Source organism: Dryobates pubescens, chromosome 15, assembly GCF_014839835.1.
Source record: "Dryobates pubescens isolate bDryPub1 chromosome 15, bDryPub1.pri, whole genome shotgun sequence".
Classification (NCBI taxonomy): domain Eukaryota; kingdom Metazoa; phylum Chordata; class Aves; order Piciformes; family Picidae; genus Dryobates; species Dryobates pubescens.
The window spans coordinates 13231127-13253791 of NC_071626.1; the positions used below are offsets into that span (position 1 = coordinate 13231127).

A 22665-nucleotide genomic window follows, 5' to 3' on the forward strand; every position below is an offset into this window, starting at 1 on the left:
TATGACAGAGCACTTGCAAAGATAAGAATTAAAAGTGTATGATACGCTACTCTGAAGGCCGCTTTCTGTCCTTGTACATTACATCAACATAAAGAATAAACATTATCATAAACACAGTAGCCTTTGTCTCTAAAAGAAGGCAGTTTGAATTTCTCAGAGGGTCTTCTGTACTATTTTCACTCACTATACATTCAGACCAGGGGCTGTCAGAATATTTTAAACCCAGAAATAAGGAGATCCAAAATTTCTGAAGAGTACTGTATAGGGTTTTGTTGTGGTGGTGGTTTGGTTTTTCAGCCTGGCTTATTTGTTTGTTTGCAGTGTGTGTTTTGTTGGGTGCCGGTGTTTAGTAGGTTTTGTTTGGTTGGTGTTGCTTTCTTTGTTTCAATTCAGTAAATCACTATGTATCCTACTTCCTTTGGAAATCAGTTTCAGTATCAGTTTTGAATTTAACTACTTCATTCTTTAGTCTTTTTCACCTTGTTCCGTTTGTCAAGATACAGGTACATGAGCGCAAAAAAAATGTGTTATTCAAACATGTGTTTTCCTGACACACAGCTCCTTAACACTGCAGTAAGAGTACAGGAGCAAACCCCATACCATACACTTTCATAAGACAAAACCAACTTTCCCTTTTATTTCACCTAGCTAGGTCACAGTCTACCGCAAGTGCTTTGGTGATTGGTATAATCAGGGAAAATGATCGAGACTGGGAAAAAGGCAGAGAAAACAGGAAACAGGAGGCAACAAGTAAGACCGAAAGAGCAAATACAATTATTCTCCAAAATATTTGAAGAGGACATCCTACTTTATTATTTTACACTGACATGAAGGAAATAAGTGGACCACGGAGGATGAAACAGGTGTGTAGGTCAGCGTGGGGCAGACAAAAATTCTCCGGAGACGTTTCTCTCTCCTCTAACATCCAGGAGGTTTCCAAAGGCCTATCATTCTGAGAGAGCGCCGAACAAGCCCCCCAAATAAGCCCCACACCCCAAGAGCATCAGCACTAACGCCACTCTCATGCCGTTCTCCCAGCGGAGAGCTGCCTCAGGTACCCCCTCACCAGAGTCCAAGCTTGCATAGCTCCCTCACCTCAGATAAAACGCGAAGCCGCAGGACCCGCGCCTCTCCCAGAGGAAACCACGAGCCGCGCACCCTAACCACACAGCGGCTGAGGAAGCTCTGCTTTTCTAGGGGAGCCAGCTGCGCGATCAAAAGGCCGTAAGAACACGTAGCGGCCTGCCCGGCGGTTTAAATTTAAATCCTCCGTAGCTGCCCAATTAGAGAGCGGCAGCGGATGACCCGGAAGCAGAGAGTTGTGGCTGCTGGGGAGGGAGGCGCTGCTGGCTCTTGGCGGGAGCGGCGGCTGCGCTGCTGGGGAGCTTGCAGAGGTGCGCATGAGGCGGGGGGCACGGGGGGTGACCGGTACCAGGGTAAAAGGGAGATCAGGAGCCAGGCTGGCTTAGTTGCTGTGCGAACGAGTCAGGGCCATCTCCGGAGGACCGATAGCGCTGTGGGACCGGCACAGTTTCAGGCAGACTGGCTTTGTGAGTGGCGTCTCGGCCCTGAGGGAAACGGAGGGAGTAGGAGGTTAAGGAGGAGGGGAGAGAAGGTAACGGGGCCCACACGGCTTAGTTGCCCGAAATCTGTTTCCTAAAGGAATGAAGCTGAAAGCATTCCTGGTATTGTCACTTGAAGCTAGTCTGGCGGCCTCTATTTGTGGGAAGACTTTACAGAAGAAAAGGACTAAAATTTGTATTTGGCCTTAGGGACATAGCTATGCAAGCTGTATGGCTACCGTATTTGTACTCCTGTGGTGGTCTGACGCTTATTTAATAAATAAACACTGCAACTATGGAGAGCCTCCTTGCATTTCAGTGATACCTGTGTCAAGCCTGGGTGACTCTCAAGCAAAATATTTATTCTGGGATGCTGAGCTCTTAAGATTGTAACAGCAACATCTCTCAAAGGCCTGAGATTTAAAGCACACGTGGTGTGTAATTAAAGGTCTGGTTTCCCAAAATTTAAACTAGTGTAAAATCTACTGGCACTAAAAGGAGTTCTGAAATGAGTTGTGTAGCTCGGCCTCTTGTGTTCTAGTACAGGAAACTGGTTTCCTTTAAAACTGGTTGAATACAATAAAATATAAGTACTTTGGTACACAGAGGTATAAATGCTTTCTAGGCAGCTAGAGTGGTTTAAGTTATGGAACCCACGTTTAAATATTCTGCATGACAATCATCTCATTTACAGTTTTGCAGCCTTGATTAACCCTGCTTTTAGTTAGACATGTAGTCTTTAAAGAGGTACACAAGTAAAAAGAATTTTAAGTAGTAATTTGACTTTTCCTGATGTTTGGTTGAAAATTTTAAAATTCTCTGTGACTTTCATGGTATGTACAGTTACTTAGTTTCTTATCTTGATATTAGGTTGCCAACAGCAGGAGAAAATCTGAAGTTACTGCTGAAGCCTGTATAGAATATATGTTAAGTTAGTTAATCTTTTGATTGATGAAACTACAAGCTGCATCTGAAAATACTTAAATATGATGTGACAGGAAATTTTGATTTGCCACGAATAATCTTGTGCAGCTTTTCTTCATGCAAATGACTAATGCATGCTTGTTGAAACTTCTCATGTAGGAATGTGGATTTTCATCTTAGAGAAGACATCAGCTCTGTGACAGCTTGACTTTAGCCCACTGAAAATGAAGCAAGATCCTACTAGAAACATTGCTTATACTGTGGATTGTGAAGATTATGTGCACGTGGTAAAATTCAGTCCATTTGATAGTGGAAATGCGTGTTCCCTCATTGCATATGGTGGCAATAATTGTGTAGTTGTTGCGACCTGCAGATTCCAGGTTAGTTTATGTTATTGTTGATTATATTCCTGAAACTTAGCCAGCATTTCAGTGACGCTGGTCTCTTTCTGTCAATCTTCATGTACTCGGGAACATTTTACTTGTTTACTGTATTAACAAGTTTGGGATGTTCGCTCTTCAAGAAAAAAAGGCATGTATATGTATAGAATACACATTGTTATAAATCACCATCCTGCTGTGACAAAGTTCCATTTAAACAGAAACAGAATGATTTGGGTTGGAAGGGCACTTAAAGGTCATCTAGTCCCACCTCCCAGCCACAGGCAGGAGTATCAAAACCACATCCAACCAGGCCTTGCATGCTTCCAGGGATGGGGTGTTCACATCTTCTCTGGGCAACCTGTTCCACTGTCTCACCACTCTTCACAGTAAAGTTTCTTCCTAATACATGATCCAAATCTACCTTCCGTCAGTTTAAAATCATTACCCCCTGTCCTGCCCCTGCACTCCCTGCATAGACTGCAAAGAAAACAATTATTCAGCTGCAAGAGTAATCTAATTTTCTTTCTGCTTGCTAATGTTGGTGACTGCTATCTGAGAACTTAAGTGTGCAGCTTTGGAAGTACGTGCCAGCATTTGATGTACATTGTTCTGTATCATCATGGCATGCTTGGCTCCTTTTTTGCACGGTTACATCTTGTTCTGTGTGTATTTGCTATTTAGATTAAATTTTAAAGCTTTCAGCTAGTTTGTGAAACAGCAAATATTACAGCTACTTTCTACTTTACAACTGAAGTGTCTGTTTTAATTTTATAGATATTTAAGGAAGGACTGTAAAAATAATTACCTAATATTTTTTTTTTTTTTGCTTTCCAAATTGTTTTCGTTGGACTTCTCTCACATTTTCTTACCTTGAAATTACTTAGTCATCACATTAAGTTTTTTTAAATGTAAAGTACTATGTGCTGTATATTTTTATATGATCCAAGATTTTTTTTTTTAATAGAGCTTTTTTTCCCTAGATGTTTGAAAATCAATAGGAGACAGCTGTTACCTTTGGAATCTACTTTTAAGCTTTTTTTATTATTATTTTTTCTTCAGCTTACTTCTCCATTACACAGTATTATGCTTGTAATTTATCCACTATGAATAACAACATAACTGGTCTTTATTCTTATTCTCCAAAATCTTTCTGCAGTAAGTTTAATGAAATGCACCTAGTGCTAGTCACAAAAACCTATTGTTATCTGTATAAACCTGTATCTTGTTTCTGGCTTAAGCAGAAAGAATCTAATTAGAATTTTGACAGCCACTAGTACAAGTTGGTTTTTCTATAATTTTCATCTACTCCCTTCCTTTCCACACTGATTATTTCAGAGAAGGGGAAGAAAATACTGTCATTGCTCCAAGTTTCAAAAAGCATTGAAAAACTGTGGATAATTTTATGCTTCCTGGCTAGGTTCTTTCTAGCCTCTACATTATGCAGGGGGTATACAGAAAGGTTCTTTAAAGCAGATTCGTGACATAGAGAAAATTTTGTAGGAATACTCTTTGGGGCGGCCCATTAGAAGTTTTGGAAACTTATTTTAAGTTTTGTACAGGTCAGCTGGTTAACTGAGTCTACAACCACAACTCTTGTCCATCTTTCCTACCATCCAGTGTACTACCAGTCAGTAGTTTTGATCCTGTGAGATGACAAAGGGTAGGGTACTTTTTCAGCTCCTGATTTGAAAAATGTTGTTTGTGAAGTGCTGGCATTTTTTTCATAGTGTAAAAAAAAAAACTTGGAGAGAAGATAGTTTCAGTTCCATGCTTAGTTTTGCTTTGTTTCTTCTCATTGCAGTGTGTAATTATCTTGCTGGTTTAAGTGGCTTTAGTTATATCTGTGAGGATAACTACTTGTCCAAAGAATGGGCGTAGCTCAGTTCTGATTTTTTTTGTCCTCTTGACTTGAAACTGCTTTCCTTCCATGCACTTTTAAGTATTTACACATTTCAAGTTTATACTTCCTTTAATTCCCAGGTTTTCACCTTGAGGGTGTCAGAATCTAAAAATATCCCAGATGCATGTAATTTTGAAAGCCTTTCAATGTTGTATAAATCTGAATTGTTAGGGGACATCAAGGCATTCCCTGTTAGCTAACTACAATATTTCTGTAGGAGGAGGATGCAGAAGTGGAAGGTATCCAATTTAAAACGCTAAGAACATTTCATCATGGAATCCGAGTTGATGCCATAGCATGGAGTCCTGAAACTAGACTTGATGCTTTACCTCCCCAGATAAGGTATTTATAATAAGTGAGTACAATGAATCCTTGTCTCTCGTATGTTTTCCTTGATATTGGACCAAGTTTAAAGCTTATGAGTGAAATCTAACTTTTTAGAAATTGCTGACAAAGTCTCTGAACACTTCAATACAAGGTTTTCATTCTTAATCTTTCCTTTTTTGTGTGTTTTTGTTTTCATTCTACTTGTGTCTCTTGGCCCTCCTCTGAATGAACTAGCAAATAATTTCTTGTTGGTTTTGTTGGTTTTTTTCCTTGACCATTTTTTGAATGGACCTAGAATGTAGTTAGTTCTTACTTTGTATATCTGAGAAGAAGGAATTCTTTAATGAAGTTTTTGTAAGGATGAGACTGTGCAATGGTCTGCTTTATAAAGCTGTTTGAAATGGTCTGCATGATATGGGCTCTGTTCAGGAGTAGGTCAGATGCTATTTGTGAGCCCCACTGAAGTGTAAATCTAGAAAGACGGTTAACTATTAAATAGACACTTAATTCTTAAAATTATCTCAATAGTTTGTAAGCCTTTTCAGGGTTGCAGTGGTTTCTTACTGCTGTATTTTTGTGCAGTCTCCCATTCAAAATGTTAGAACTTGATTTCCAAATTCATGTTTGGGTATTTTAAAGCACTGATCATGAGGGTTCTTTTTTGTGTTCTGCAACTTAGTTGCCATTGAAACTTCCCTTGGAAGAAGTTATGAGGTATTTCAGGTAATTGATATGTGATCCAGTTTGAGTTTTGTAAAATATTTTGCTTTTCATTCCACGGAATGGTATTCTTGGCACACCGTTTTATAGATAAGTTCTGATTACAACTCTGCTTGTTGCCAAAGCAGAAATGTTATGATACAAACTTTTGGGTTTGTTTTGTACTTTTCAAAATCTGAATGTTTCTGTGCATTTCACTTTGCAGGTTTAAACTGAAGGGAAACTGATGAAAAATCAACTTTTGCAGTGTTAACTGACTGAAGGGCTTTTCTTTGTCTGTTGGGTGTAGGTTTTGTACTGCAGCTTCTGATAGGAAGATAAGGCTGTTTACTTCAGACCTGCAGGATAAGAATGAATTTAAGGTAAGGGCAGCTAAGCTGATTTTTTAAAAAAAATATTGAGTAATGTTGAGTTTAACTGTCCTTCTGCTCCATTTTGTTTGCTCTGTGAGATAGCGCCCAGAACTGTGATAAGTCCTATATCCATCATTTTCTAGGGAAAAATCATTTTATTGTGTATACCTTTCTGTTTTTAAAGTGGGAAGAAATGTAATGATCATCTACATCATCTTTTGATGTAAAAATATTTATGTAACAGTTTCATCAAATTGAAGAAAAGCAGGTAGCGACTTCTGGATCATCTAAAATATAGACAGAAAGTTGTACAGGTGAATTTCAAGTACTGTGTTGGATAGATTTCCTTTATATAGAGACCTATAAAAATTTTTGTGGTGGTGTTTATTGGATTCCTCTAGAAGAAGAGCAAGTTTAGCAGTTTCCTCTTTCATAGAAGAAAATACAAAGAAAGGATACACAATTTAGCAACAACTGCAGACAGGCACACTAAATGTTGCCATAGGCTGTCACTTCTTTATTTCTAAGATAGAAACATGTCATGGTAGAGCCAAATGGCCCCAGCACAAACCCAGACAGACACTAAGGTGTCTAGACATGGTCTCCCTCTCTCCCCCTCCTTCCTGCAGAAAGCCAGGGTAATGCAGGAAAAGGAACAAAGGGGACAGGACCATGCATGCCAGGTAAACAACCCTTTATCTGTGGTAAGGGCATGTGTTCTGCCACAGCCTGGCCGAACCCCTTCCCATTGGGTAACTGTGCTGGTTTCAGTGCCCTATTGGCCCAATAAATCTCAGGCAAGATTTATATACAGGCTGATTTCTAGTTGCCTTTGCCTTGCTCAAGCCTTGCTTAGCCTTGTTAATGCCTTGCTCAAGCCTTGCGTGCTTGGACCTTGTCTAGTGTGAAGTTGCCTTGAGTTCCCGGTCCAGTGCCTGGGATAAAGCCGCAAGCATACACACCACAAGCTATGAGAGAAGTCACAAGCTTAGGAGTCAGAGTCAAGCCTGCTTCCCCTTGCAACCAGGATTTTGCTGTGCCTCAATTCACCCAGGACAAAGCCAGCACCTGTTGCAAAAAGCATTGTTAACAGCCTGCTGTCTGCTGAAGCCAGACCAGCCGTTGAAGACTGTGTGGCATTCCTGCCAGCAGCCTGCTGTGCTTGGCACATGAGAGCACCCCAAAGCCTCTAATACACAGCAGCAGCACTCCCTACCTGGGTTCATTGCCTCTTTGGCATAATGCTTCTTGTTGAGTCTCTGGGCCATGTAGTCGAGCACCATTTTGCTCCTGGGGTGTTCTTTCCGTTATATTCCTCCCAGTTTGCATAAAATAGTTAAATTATTATAGTTGCCCAAATACTGTACATTCCCATTGTAAATATATTCTAGCTGTACATCGAATCTTTTGATACACTTGGCAATTTTCATATTAATAAAAGGATGTTAATATTTTGATTAATATTGCCATATAATTTATGAATAAAGGAAATTTTATATTCTTTAACAAAACAAAGGAAATTTCTACTTCAAACACAATTTCACTTCTTTCAGTGTAGATGATAGTGTTCAGGTCTAAATACTGTCTTCACCTCAAAAACTGAAGACTGGTTTTCTGGAGGTGTGTTGCTGTTTTTTTCCAAAATGTGTCAACTTCTATGTCACTTAGATGTGTACATACTCTTCAAAATTCTGCCTTTGAAACAATGTCCAAGTACTAATATTAATTACATATTTGTTCTTACCACTTTTTTTTGAGGCCTCAGTGAAGAATCAGCAAGGCTAATTAATACTGAAAAATCAGGGGAGATGATTCTTTTCTAAGTTACTGTCAATGCATGATCTGTATTCCTATCAGAGAAACAAAGGGAGTAATTCAGTAGCACAGTCTGCTGAGCACTGTTTTTAAATAATAGGATTTCTGTGACAGGTTATTGTTTTCCCAGTTCTAACAAGTTTGGGTTTGTTTTTTTTCTGGTGTCCAACCAACACAAATGACACTTTAAAACATGCACTTCTAAATTAGGGGAATTTATTAAACAGTAATTTTGACTGGATGCCTAGAAATAAATTTGAAATGCCACATTTACATTTCCATTAAAATAGCAATTATTTTTCATACAAAAATGTTTGTTGGAGAAACCAAATCATCTACCTCTAGATCTTCTACAGAGAATGCTCTGACTTGCAGTTATAAACTCCTATTGCAAAAGTGTGTTCATTGCATAACACATCAGAATAATTTTTTATGATAGGCATGGATACGGAGACAACAAATGTTGGACATTATAATGGGATACTTAGACTTGTGTCTGCTTGGCTGAAGTACTAGAAAATTAACAGCCTAAGTTAAGGATATACTGGAGCTTGAGAAAAAATAAAACCCCAAATTAGTATTAGGTCAGGCTTGGCCTAATGTTAAAAATAATCAGAAAACAGCTAAAAATACATATTTTTACCTAATATTGTGGAACTCTTTAATGAAAAGAAAGAATGTGGAGTAATGTGTTTATACTGATAAAAGTGTTATTGCTGAGACTATCTTCTGGTTGGGTTTTATTTTTGACCAAAAGTACAGAAAATACTTTCTCTGGGTAATCATCTTTATTTCCATCTTATTTTCTTATACTTGGGCAATTGCTGTACCCATATACTTGTCAAGAAACAAGTAACATCTAACTCTGTTTTAAAGTATTTGCAGAATCTCAAATGTTCAGATATACTTGGTGAGATATAGTGAGCTGGCTTTCAATGAAGTTTCTCATGCAGTGGTTTCTTAGTAATAGTCAATTGATGCTTAAATCTGAGGTTGAACTCCAAATGAACATGGGGAGGACTTTGCACAGTGCACACTTTACACATGGGACTTTCAGGAGAGGTACAAAATGTACAAAGAAAGGTGAAAGAAGTATGTGATTACAGCTAGAATGTAATCGCTGAACATTTTGTCTTTCATAGTAAACAATTAGTATTTGTTGCTTCTGGAGGGAGAGAGTAATCTTATCCTGCTCTCCCAGTGGAAGAACTGTCTTGATGTAATTATCAACAAGGAACTTGAAGCATACTGAGTTTTCCAGTTTTCCATTACTTTGCCAACAAGACTAATACAAAATTTATGGCTTGGATCAAGCCCAGAAAAACAAAGAAAAGGTAAAATGTGACTGATGGATCTTCATGAATTTTTTTTTATTTTTTTTTCTTTTGAGGTTTTCATTTGGAAATGAATTTTGGCTTCTTCTCCTGCTTCAAATTTTATTTAATAAAAAGCATACTTCATCAGAACTCTGGAAGTAAAATGAGGCAGGGTAATTGAATTCAGAATGCTGAAAATTTTCAAAAGACTTGGCATTTCTGTCTAAATAGTTTAGCATCATCTTAGAATGTTTTAATTCTAGTGAGTTCACTAAGTTTTAATAAAATTGAGCTATTGGGGAAAAAAAATTGTTTGCTGCTGTAAATGTTTCTGTATTGAGTTGACAAGGCATTCATAAAATTTTTAGAGAGAGGCATTCAGTTATTGCACATGCTTGAGATTTTTATTTCTGTTGGTTTTAATTTTTTTGACCAGTTCTGAGTTTGTTTCCTCAGGATAGCTACATTTAGAGAACAGATAGTGTGTTTTCCTTTTAGAAAATTGTGGAACTGGTTGTTTTTGTTTGACACTGTTTTCCTCTACAGTCTCTCCATGTCATGCTATTATCTGGAGCATATTTTAAGTTCATTTTTACGGTACCTTGCTAGGCAAAACAGGAACAGCTGTGCTTTTAGACTTAATCAGTGGTGCTGTAAAGGATTGAACAGTAATAGATACATCATCTGCAAGTGGACATTTGCCTGACTTAAAATTTTAATTGAGATTTCTGTCAAAGAGACCATAGATGTAGTTAATGAGAGAAAATACATGTAAATCCTCAGATGGAATAAACAGATAGCTAGGTATGGATTTCCTAATGAGACCAGAGATGATTTACTCATGCCTAGCACCTATATGAATGAATTTGAATGTACTTTCAAACTTTGACTGGACCCTAAATAAGTTTCATATGCTTGCTTAATGATAAATTTGTATAAATTCTTTAGCTTAGGTTTTTGAGGATACTGTAAACCTCAAAAGATTACTGATGTCTGTCAACAAGTGCAAAACACTTAATAGAATTGAGGGGGGGAAAAATGGTGTCTTGATACTATTGTCAAGAAAACAGAAAAGGCTTTGAAATAAGTGAAAATTACCTAACTTTGGGGGCTTTTTAAACTAAATCTGAGGTTTTACTTGTATTCAGAAAAGCTATGGTGATACCTTGGGGTTTGTTACAATCACATTGTTCTTGGTACTCTGAAAGCAAGCCGTCAAGACTAAGAAGCTTCTGGTGATAACAATTATAAAGTCAAGATTCCCTTTGAAACAACATCATGCTTTGTGATAAAACTGTAAATACTTGCTTTTGAGTGAGAGTTCACGTGAAGGGTTCACACCATGATTACTGATCTCTTAATGTTTACTATGGATGATTTATTAATTCACAGTGAAAGAAGAATGTACACTGTACTCCATTTTCTTTCCTCTTTAGCACAACAGCATATAAAGCAGAAAGCACAAAACACTGTGTCTGTTAGTCTCAAATGCTTAGCAGAACTTGTGCTTAATTGCTAAGGTGTTGTATGGTTTGCTTGGTTTTGCTTGTGCTGTTGTTACTCATTTTTGCTTAGTCTTCAGTGTCCATTGTCTTCTGTTTCATCCTCCTTCACTGAGAGGTTTTTTCTAATAGTAACCTTTTGGTCTGCTGTCTTCATTGGACATGTCCTCTTGGGCAGTTTGTGTGCTGACTGGTTGTAAAAAGGGCATATACTGGACAAGTGGCTGGTTTATTGCTCCTTCAGGAAAAAACTTGCTGCTTGCAGGAATCTGTTGTAAGAAAACTACTATTCAGAGGTAAGAGATACTGAACCAGCAATCAGAGTTCCTAAAAATATGTAGATCATGCATACATTCACTTCTGGCTCATTATTCTGAGATCTATTAACTTCTACTTCAAAATTTAGCAGTTAAAAACAGGATAAAAAGTTTTGTTGTGATTGACTGATTCCTGTCAGGCAAGAACATCAAGCTGACTGTGGTAACTACAAGGAATAATGAAGGGCTTTTTCACCTACAGTATGAATCTAGACATGAATTGAAGAACTCAGTTACTGGTAGATACCTTTTCTGCCTTTCATGTATAATGATAGCTTTATCTTAACAGTCATACATCTTTCCTATAGTATGTATTAATTATTCTGTGGACTGATGGAACAGTCAGCTCTAAGTAAAAGTATTTCTTTTTTTTTCTGATTGACAGACATTTGATGGCCACTCAGATTACATTAATGATCTGGTGTTTGCTCCCAAAGATGGCCAAGAAGTTGCAAGTGTAAGTGACGATCACACCTGCAGGTATGCATTTTGCTCAAAACATTATTCAAGTAGAAACATTTGTTTTCACTGTGTATACTTTATATGCTTGCTCAAATAAGTTATTTCATTGTAGTGGGCCTTTGTAGTCCACTAACAAAACTAGTCCACTAATAAGAAAACAAATGGGCTACTCTTGTTAGCTAGGTTATGGACTAGCTTTTTTTGCTAGCTCAGCACTGAACTGTACAAACCCTCTCTATGCATTCTACCATCAGATGAGCCAAGTTTAAAATCAATGTACATGAACTTGTCCACTTACCAAAATTTATCAACCTTACTAGGGAAGAGGGATGATATAGCCTAAGGATGGTACCATACCAATAGAGTGGTACTGGCAGCTCATAATACCAGCCTTATGGCTGCTTCAGTCATGTATTTAGTGGAAGTAAAAGGGAAACGTGGCTATATACTTTGAAAGCCACTGGTTAAAGTTTTGTAGTATAGTATTAAATTGTCAAAAGATCCCCCATCCTCCTTTTCTAGTAGTGCATGTGAATCTATAAAGATGTTTGTTCTTATCCTTAACCAATGCAGGTCATAGCTGGAGATCAGGTGGGCAGCTATGCAGGCTTTGCGAGTCATTGCAGTAACAGCAAGAGAATCGAGAAGTATTATCTTTGCCTTTTCTTTGTAGTAGCTATGCTAATGCAAAACATGTCTCAATTAAGGAACTGAGATAATTATATGTTTGCTCATTGCAGTCACCACTATAACAATTTCAATATTTCAAATATGATTTAATACCATCTCAAATCATATCAGTACTCACCTGGAGTACTGTGTCCAGCTATGGGCTCCCAACACAAGAGAGAGTGGTCCAGTGGAGCGCCCCCAAGATGATCAGAAGGCTGGAGCACCTGTCCTGTGGTGACAGGCTGAAAGAATTTGGCCTGTTCGGCCTAGAGAAGAGATGGTTCTGGGGAGACCTTACAGCTACATTTTGATATCTGAAGGAGACCTACAGGAAGGCTGGGAAGTATCATTTAGAAGGGCTTTCTAGCAATAGGACGAGGGGCAATAATTTTAAACTTGAGCAGGGCAGATTTAGGTTGGACATAATGAGGAAGTTCTTTGCAATGAGAATGATAAAATACTGGAACAGGTTGCCCAGGGATGTGGTTGAGGTCCCATCCCTGGAGACATTCAAGATCAGATTGGATGTCACCCTGGTCAGCCTGATCTAGTTGGAGGTGTCCCTGCTCACTACAAGGGAACTGGACAAGGTGACAGTTGTGGCTCCCTTCCAACCTGACGCGATCTGTGAATTCTGGTATAAATGACCAGGTAATATTCAGAGCTGGGGGGGAAATAATTTTTCACTTAAATCGTCTTCTACCTGCTAAGAGAGAAGGGAAAAGCTCTTAGAATGATTACTCTGTATGATATTTTGAAAAGGATAGATCATAATTGATATAGATCACAGTTGTGATGGAGCACTGGAACAGACTGCCCCAGAGAGGTTGCAAAGTCTCTTTCTCTAGAGATCTTCAAAACCCACCTGGATGTGTTCCTGTGTGACCTGTCCTAGGTAGTCCTTCTTTGCAGGGTGAGTTGGACTCTGGAGGTCCTTTCCAGCCCCTGGCATTTGATGATTTTATGATTCAGTAGCTTTAATTGAGCTACTCTGCTACATAAACAGAAAATTTAAAAGGCCTGTGATTTTAACACTCCTAGGGAGCTCAGAAATACTACTTTGACCAGTAGGCAGGTTTTCTGCAGATGTATTTCCATGTTCCCAACAAAATCATAAAGAATGAATAGTAAAAATGTATGACTTATTTGTAGCTTCTTCTATTTCCTTTCCTTGATTTCTTCATCAGCTCTAGATTAATATTGGGCTTATTCAGCAAAGAGCTGTTTGAATGTGTGCAATTTTTTGTTTCTTTTATGAAAGTCTCAGTGTTCATGTGATGAAAATTGTTTTAAAACCAATATTTTACCTGATACTAAATTGAAAGGAAATAAAAAATACACAATTGATGTATACTACCAAGATTTCAACTTGGTGACTCTTAAAGACATTTTATGCAGTAAACCATGAAGTCTTTGGCTAACAGGCATGGGAAATAAGTAGGATTTTTTAATTTTGGCTGCTTCAGTTCTTATTTTTTCCATTCACGCATGTGGAGCATGAAGACCTTTTTATTGAATTTAAAGGTTACACTTTCAAAAACTAATGGAAAATACATTCCTTGGGACTTACCAAAACAATTCCTTACTTGCTGTGTAATTTGTTTGAGCAGTCATGTAAGAAGAGGAGCAATTCTGTCTGTACTGAGTTTCTAGCCTGAAATTGTTCTTAGGATACATCATCTGGTAATAACTTTGGAATAAAGTTCTAGACTAACCAGAACAAGAATATGAAGCTTTCAGTTTTTTTGTTAGCATTTGGAACACAATATAGGAGGCTGTAGAAATTCAGATGTACAAATCATTTTGTCCTGATACGTAATGCAAGCCTCTGCAAAAAGAACATAGGGAATGTTTAGGAAACAGCATGATGTTAACAGACACCCTTCTGCTATTGGTAGCTTTTGACACTATCTGATGTATCTTGAATTATTTTGTGCAAAATACCTTCCAGGTAAAACCCATGAGTCTCATCTGCTTGCTTAAAAATAACCTCTGACTGTTAAAAGGTTAATTCAATCTGATTGATACTAACTAACCTTCTATTGCTTCTTCATATTGAACTGAAAGAAAAATGATGGTATCAGGCATTTAGTAATGGCAGCATGGCAAATTCTTATGGTCATCAAGTGGTCTTATTTCTGAGTGTGAGTGTTCTGAAATGCATGTTAGTGAGGAATAGTCAGTTGAGATGCCTCAGATATTATATGTGTGTTCCTTTACTTCTCCCACTATTATAGCAGATAATCAAAATTATACCACACAGTTACCAGTGAAAGATAGATCAATGATTGCATATCCAAGTAGATACTGTGCAAAGCTAGAGATAACGTGGGTTTTAATGCCAAATCTGAAAGATTCTAACCGTTGATTCTTTAATAACAGTGACATTTCCTTTGGCCACCAAAAGAAACTGTGAATGTGCGTCAACTATCTGAAAAGGATTTGTATTTTTGTGAAAAGGCTTTTATTTCATGGATCAAAAATAAGTGAAAGAAAGGCTCTACAGGTGCAAATTTAGGAACATGTATGCTGAGTCAGATAGGTCAAGATGATTGCGCCTGGTGAACTATTGCTAGGCAGCATAGATGAATTCCCTTCTCCCCACGTAACCACTTTTGTGGCTTGTTTCACGCAGTGCGCTATATAGTGAACTGTTACCTAATTCTGCTACAGATTCTACAGCAGTGAACTGTTAGTTGGGCAGTGCATTACCTGATTTATAAAAACTCAAGTCATTTATTTTGCCAGTAAAATACATTAAATTACTGGAAATTATTACACCTTTTTCTCCACAGTGTTAAATAATATCTGCAATTCAATTTTTTCTGAGGTCTTCCACTCCTCAGTCCTTGTACTCAATGAGTAACAACTTCACTCTTCACCTTTGTCAGCCAGTCTCTGTAGTAAGAATCTCTCCTGTCTCCATAGTCCTCTAGGGTTTTCAAGGATGATACAATTTTCTTTACACGGGACTACATCTGATGGAGATATAAAGAAACATCAGCAAGGGGTGTTTGAGTTAGATATTAACAACAAAAACATGTTGGGCATTTTCAAGAGTAGGTCAGACAGTGAGTAATGGGTCAAGTATTGTTGATCATGGTTTGTGGTTGGGCATAATATAAGATGTCAAGGTTTGCTCTAGCTCTCGCACCACTCCATAAAATTGATGGAAATCTTCTGTTGAAAGAATTCCCTTTTCTTAGTTTCATCTTCTGGGGATTTGAGAAATGCTTGAGAGTTGAAATATAGATTTGTTCTTCTACTATTGCAAATGAAGACTTTTGTTGTGTTTGGGTTTGGTTTTTTTTGAGTTAGGGTTTGGGTTTTTTTTCTCTAGTCAGAATTGTTCAGAATTCAGAAAGTTAGAGTGTAAGATGATAATCTCCATTGCCACAAGACAGGTGTTTTAATGAACACTTTGCAACTCTAACAAAAGTGAATAGCATGGTAAGATTACTGCATGTATGCAACAGGTCATTATCCATATTTGTATAGATGACATAGAATACAACGTAGCTTTAATAACTGCATTCTGAGGTAACTGCAGTTGTCATTTATTTGCTTAATCACAGAATGTGAGTGACAAGAGAAATGTACTAATACTCAAGAAATTTCAATGGCATTTGCATCTGTATTTTGTGTTACTTCATATTTTCTGAGCACTGCAGCATGTAACTTCTCAGTCCATAGTTACTTAAAACATAATTAATTTACTGAGCAGATTACATATTTTTGAGCCTTTCCATTATTCAGACTTTGGCCTGTATTTCAGCTGTGGTTGTTCACAGTTTTGTCCTTTTAAAATTTCTCGTGGAAGCTTTTTGAAGTGTCAAAAAATAAAAAAAGCCTCAATCCCAGTAACAAATCTGTACAACAATGGCTACTGAGGGCAGCAGTAGTAATACACATTGCAAAGTTCCAAAAATAACAGTGTTTGGCAAAAGGGAGACACTGGTTTGGTATAAAATCATGGTAATGTTAGTAGTTTCAAGGACTGTTAAATGGGAAAGAAAATGCTCAATCTTTCTGGATTGATTTATATGATAGGAACGTACAGGAAAATCGAAGGCCTTTTTTAGCATCTGTAGCTGATTTGGTTATGATTACTGAGTAACAGGGCAACTAAAATTCAGTTTGGCTTAATTTTTGGTCTTTGAACTTTTTTTTTGTTTGAGATAGTCATAAAGATATATTGTAAAGAGTTAATTGAACACATATGTTGTCATTAACTGCCATTCTAGCATGAACTTGATGCATTCAGACAAAGATTGGTAAGAATTTCCTGGGTTGGTTTTGTTTTCCCAATGCTAAACGATACCATCTTTGTTATCAGTAAATAAAGAAGAAAATACCATGCATTTATCCTTTTTTCCTACACTGTTTGTTACTAACAATCTTACCATTCTTACAAAGTACGAGATAGATTTTGGCATTTTATAAATAACAAAGTTAGGGAGGTAGAAAGCATAAATTTCTGTGTCAACACCTAATAACCCCACTCACTTCAGGGGAGGAAATATGATGGTATGCTCCTTTGGCCAAAATGATTCACCATCATCTGTTATATCATAATTTTCTCCCTGCACAGTAAATACACATGGAAAGTGTTGATTTGACTTGGACAAATCTACAAGGCAAAATTTTTGGCAGTAGAAGAAAGTATTGTATGTTTCTAAATTACCTAATCAACTAGATATTTCATTTTTTAAGCAGTTGTCAGGATTTTGTTTTGACTTTTTTTAATAAGGACACTGATTTGTCAAGATGAGAGCCCCCGTGTTTTCTACAGGGAGAACAAATATTTGATCTGTTGTGGTTTGGCATATGAAAACAACATTGTTCATTAAATAGATTTACTTTATTCCCATATATTTTGTCTAGACTTATGATGTATTATTTAAGGGTTTTTTTTGAAATCTCTTAAATATAAACCTCTAAGCACCCTGGTGAGATATAAACTGAAACAGTCTGGAGGAAGTCAGCAAAAATCCTCTAAAATAAACAATAATAGTCCATAGCCACTCATCTAACTCAAAAGGACTGGGCAGAACTCTACTTAAAAAAATGGCATGTTTGTAAGGTTTTATGTGTCAGAGTGGAAGGATGCATGTGTATGTTTTGGTGTGCAAATGTGTATAAATAGTTTGTGGCTTGGACTGATGGTCACAACTGTGATGTCTCTGTCCTACAACTAAGCTACTGATTTGGTAGGAAAAGAGGCAGTTGAGCGGTGGCTGTGAGGTAACAGTCACAGTTTGGGGTTGGTTGCATTTTATAAAGGAAGTAGTTTCATGGCTCATTGACACTTACATTGCATGCATCCAATGGAAATTCATTTGTCACCTAGCCTGGTTTTGGTATTTAAGCATACACTTCCAGTGAGTCCATATGGACCAAATACTGGTGGGTTTTAATTTTATTTTTTTTAACTGCTTTGTATGTAGTTGCTTCTATGGGGTAGGATTAAACTGACACATGTGATTTATTTGTTGAAAGCTTGCCAAGACCTTTGTGGGCTAGTATTACCTCTGCCTTAGATACTTCTGTTTGCTTTAGCTTAATTTCTAGTTTCTTTATTTCCATTACTCAATCTTGTCTTGCCAGGCCAAAAAAATAAAAAAAAAAAAGAAGAAATGTATATATTAGACAAAAAAAAAAACTTGATAGTGCATAGTCTTACCCTTTATGTGGTAATAAGGATGATTTAAGTCGCTTGGTATTTTACTCCAGGTTGCTTGTTTCAGCTAGATGAATACTGACCTTCCTGTTTTGTATTGTCTCTCTGTTATTTATGGTATAATACAAAGGCTGTAGTGTTGACTTCTGAATGTAGTGGGAAAGTATCATCTATATTCCTGTCTAGGCAACTATACTTGTCAAATTGTTTGGACATTGCCCTTTACCACTGATGAACTAGGCAGAGCATCTGTTCAAAAGTGCATTGTCTGCAGCACTGACTGCCTGTACTGACTTCTTGAAGTGATAAAGCACAAACTGTATTTCACTTGATCACTTTGTGAATGTATTGAGGCACTGAAAGTTAACATATTTGCAGTCAAATGGAAGTAAATAGTTTAATACTTTGCTGATTTTTATTTTATTTTTTCTTTAGGGTCTGGGATTTGGAAGGAAATGAGAAGGCCCATTTTGTTTTACGTTCTCCTGGAATGAGTGTTTGCTGGCATCCTGAGGAGGCTTTTAAGGTTGAGTTTTTCAGCTCTTCACTCTTGGCATCTTTAAAATAACAGGAGGGTAGACTTATCTAAACCATGCTTCTTTGATATTCTTAGTAAAATTGAAGTTTGCTGAGCTATTTAGTATAAATAACTGATTATTGGTTTTATCTGCTACTATGAAATTACTGTAAATGAATTCTCATTCCCATTCTCATCACTCAGTTCTCAGTTCTTCAATCCTCCCATCAGAAATATTCCTTCTGGATTACATACATGAATTGTTGTTGATGGCTATGCTGCCAATGGCATATTAAATTACATTTACCAAAGAAAAGTTGCAAGTTTTTTTTCAGCCGTGGTAACACAATTCACCATAACTCTTATAAAGCATGCCAAGGGATTTTTCATGTTGTCATTCTTACTCAATATATACACTATGTGCTGAAAAAAAACACAACCAACTTGTGATCTTACACTTACCTGTTTATTGTACTAGGGAGGATTAATCAGCTAATATATACCAAAATATTTGGCTTCATTAGTGGTCTAGAGCTTGCAGTCTTGGATTTATTATTCCTGTTGCGCCAATCAAGGCGGCTACAAATAGGTGTTCAGATTACCACAAAAACACACACTTAAACCAGAGAAAAGCAGTCAAATAAGGTATGAAAATATTTACATAGCAGTAGGGAAGGATCTCTCTTCCCATTACACTTTCCACAAATATCAATATTGAGGCCTTACTAAGAAAACCAGGGAAACTGTTGGTTCAGGAGATACCATAATTGAATGTACAGCTTTGTTAGCACAAAATTTCTAGATTTGACCAAAAAATTGCAATATTACACCAATCTTACATATTAGTTAATCTGTTCTTTGATCCTTATCAAAGGGTAGGCACAGGATTATGTTTTTTTAAAGAAAAAGCCCTTCCAAAAGTTAGTAAAACTCAGTAAGACTTTGTGGTTGCTGAAAAGCTAATTGCAGGTCAAAATGCTTACTGCACCACATCCTGTGGTTTGTAGAACAGCACATTTTGGTGACAGCTTTCTTTTTTCCAGACACACTTCAAAGTTGTTGGAGCATTGTTTTTAATGCTTCTTTGCCTGCCTTAATTATTGTTCATGGCTCTCCGAGAATCATTTTCTCCTCCTGGAGAAAGTCACTTTCATCAGGAAGCTCTTTCTATGATGTTTAATAAACAACTGATAGAATGTATTACTTCAACCAAAAAAGTTTAGATAAAATCTGTTGCAGACTCCTATGATGAAGTAAGATGTTATATAAAATCTGTAAAGAGGAATCTAGATTCTGCAGTTACGCTGATTAATGCTATGGTTTACTTCTACAGCGTGATGCCAGGTTTTGTATTCAGAACAGGAACTTTTTAGAAGGATAACTTTTTGCCTTACACTTCTAAAAGCACAGCTAAAATATATAGCTAAAATAATGTAGTCATCCTATATAGTAACAGTGTAACATTAATGTAGATTGAAGTGGTTTTTCTTTAATGATGGAAGAGTGTTTAGGAGACTATTTTCTAGTACAAAGTGAAAATTGTACCTATCTTAATGTTGTTAATATTTGCTTGAAAGTTTGCTAGCTTTGCTGTAGACTTTAGAAAAGATACTAAGGTTCATGTTAAGTTTACAACATTCTAATAATTTATCTTCACAGCTGATGGTAGCAGAGAAGAATGGAACAATACGATTCTATGATCTAATTACACAGCAGGCCATTCTCTCCCTAGAGTGTGAACAAACGCCGCTGATGTCAGCAGACTGGTGTTTCAAAAATACTCTAAAAATTGGAGCAGTTGCTGGAAGTGATTGGTTAATTTGGGATATCACTCGCTCCAGGTATTTTTGTATGCAGTATAGGTTTCTTCTCCTCTTAAGCAGTGCTTTTTTTTCTTTTTCTTTTTTTAAATACATGTGTGTTATATCAGTAAACAAATTAACATTCACCAGAAGTTATGAAATCAATACACTTCATTCCCTGGTATTCTTTGTTTCATCTTTATCAGTATTTTCTGTTAAAAATAAACTTGTGGGTTTGTCCATTTGAGACAGCATCTCACTGCTGTTTACTTCTTGCTGCATGGTTTTTGTGTTTGATAACATTTCATTCTAAGTCACAAACAGAAACATAGTAAACTGGATACCTTCTTTAGTTTTCCCGCTCCATATTGAGATGTAAGCTTCAGGACTGCTCTTCTCTTCCCTTAGTTTCTTCACAGAGTAGTCCCCTTCACTGCCTAAATGATGCATGCTTTTGGTACTTGCAGTACAAGCTGTGGGTGTTTGCAGAACAGTTTTTTTACCCTGAATGTCTCTTGTAGTTATCCACAGGATAAGAGACCTGTCCATGTTGATCGAGCCAGATTATTCAGGTATAACCATTTTCTCTGTTCTGTGGGTTTTGTCTATAAAAATCTAACACAGATTTATATCACAACTGCACAATGCAAGCAGTTATGAGTTTAAGGAGTGGGGAGTCTACACTTAAATAATTATGAGGGGGACCTGCTCCATATGAAATTAGTGAATGACCTTTGTTTAGTATGTATGTGTACCATATCCCTGATTTTTTTCTGTTTTACAATGATGTGCATACAGGGCTGTGGGTGGTGAATAATTTACAAGCCATTTCTCTGAATTTGTCTTTCTGTTGTCAGTGAAGTATCTGACAGTTTCACACAATTAACCCCAAGGGAGAGAACTCCACTTTGTGTGCACTTCTGATAGTTTGATAGGCATATTTTAAAAGTACATATTTTATTCATAGGTGGTCCCGAGTGAATGAAAATCTGTTTGCAACCACTGGATATCCAGGAAAGACAACTAGTCAACTGCTTGTTCATCATTTAGGACATGCCCAGGTAAACTTTGGAGCTCAGCTTTTAACTGAAATCAGGATCATAAATAGTTAAAAGCTACAATCAAAAGAACTAACCCAAACCATCTATAAATACTGCTTGGTTACCAATTTTATTTTGGTTTCTGTCATCCATGTACAGGGGGAAAAAAATACACTACACATAACCTGCAATTTCAAAAGCTGCTTTGATATGTAGGTTTTATTTTGCTTTGCCTTGTTGTTGTGAAGGGGAAGAAAACCACATTTAATTATTTTTTTTAATATATTTTTTTCTCTAATTCTAAAGAGGCTAAAACCAGCTGGTTACAGGATTGAACCAATTATATTTTAAAGCATTGATGAAAATATATCGCAAGACAATGAACGCACAGCACAGGAAGTATTTTGGGTGTCCTGGAGTTAGTCTACATTTTTAATGCTTACAGTAAAATTATTTCCTCCAAACTTAGTGGTTACAATTGTGATTTAAAAAAAACAGGAGGTGCTTTCATTGAAAAAGACTTCCAAGTTTGAAAGTATGCCTTAAAGTAATAATAATGTCAGTAATGAAAATAGATGAAACATACTGTTGTCATGGAATATTTTGCTTCATCTTGATGAAATGTATGAAGTAGCTATGAGAACTAAGTAGCAGATAATCTTTTTCAGTTGGATTTCTATTGTATTTTACCTGTATTTGTTAAGGGGTACTAAACTTAGTGTGGTGTTTGTCTATGCAACTTGGTATATTGTATATAGAAATTACGTATGTAGGACATTGTATTGATATTTCTCTCTTTTTGGTTTTTGTTTTGTCTGTCTGTGTTTGTTTTTTAAAGCCAATTCTTACTGGCACTGCAGCGGTAGGATCTGGTTTGACGTGGCATAGAACACTTCCTTTGTGTGCAGTTGGAGGAGATCATAAAATTTTCTTCTGGGTAACTGAAATGTAAAATAGGTATTTACCTTCGATATGAAACCTCACAGCATAGTGTTTCTTCAAGTAAAACGAAGAAATTCAGTCTGTATTTACTGACAAGAAACAAGTAAAATATGAAACAGTTATGTTTGATTTTTAGCTTGCAAATACAAGGGCTTTTGTAAAATGCATCTCATACTTGGTTACTTCACTTAAAATAAATTACACACTTTTTTTCATACAGTATTGGGTGTGAAATTAGGGGATTTTTAAGTGTTTAAGAGCTTTTTTGTATCCAGCAATCTTAGTCTGGCAACATCACACAGTTAACACACCTGAAATACTTCAGAGTTGTCCAAAGTATGTACAGAAAGAACACCTGTCTCTATAAACTTTCTAGACCATTGCTGTCCATTAAATTAAATTATATACTGTCATAAAATCTTGTCTGTGTA

At 36.8% G+C, this 22665-nt stretch overlaps 1 protein-coding gene across 1 annotated transcript; it reads left to right on the plus strand.

Annotated features, from left to right (window-relative positions):
* The first annotated feature begins 2649 nt into the window (after window positions 1-2649).
* On the plus strand, window positions 2650-22328 carry NUP37 (nucleoporin 37). Its single transcript, XM_009896382.2, has 9 exons — window positions 2650-2866; window positions 4987-5111; window positions 6106-6178; window positions 11505-11599; window positions 18369-18459; window positions 20110-20291; window positions 20774-20824; window positions 21220-21313; window positions 22131-22328. The coding sequence occupies exons 1-9, from the start codon at window positions 2711-2713 to the stop codon at window positions 22242-22244; spliced, it is 981 nt and encodes a 326-aa protein (XP_009894684.1). The 5' UTR covers window positions 2650-2710; the 3' UTR covers window positions 22245-22328.
* The last annotated feature ends 337 nt before the right edge of the window (window positions 22329-22665 follow it).

What these genes read in the sequence shown, in the direction of transcription:
- NUP37 (XM_009896382.2), top strand. Translation starts at nt 2,711, where the DNA reads ATGAAGCAAGATCCTACTAGAAACATTGCTTATACTGTGGATTGTGAA. An exon ending in AGGATAAGAATGAATTTAAG is followed by an intron (nt 6,179 to 11,504) that starts GTAAGGGCAGCT and finishes TCTGATTGACAG; the next exon opens with ACATTTGATGGCCACTCAGA. An exon ending in AGTGACGATCACACCTGCAG is followed by an intron (nt 11,600 to 18,368) that starts GTATGCATTTTG and finishes TTTTTTCTTTAG; the next exon opens with GGTCTGGGATTTGGAAGGAA.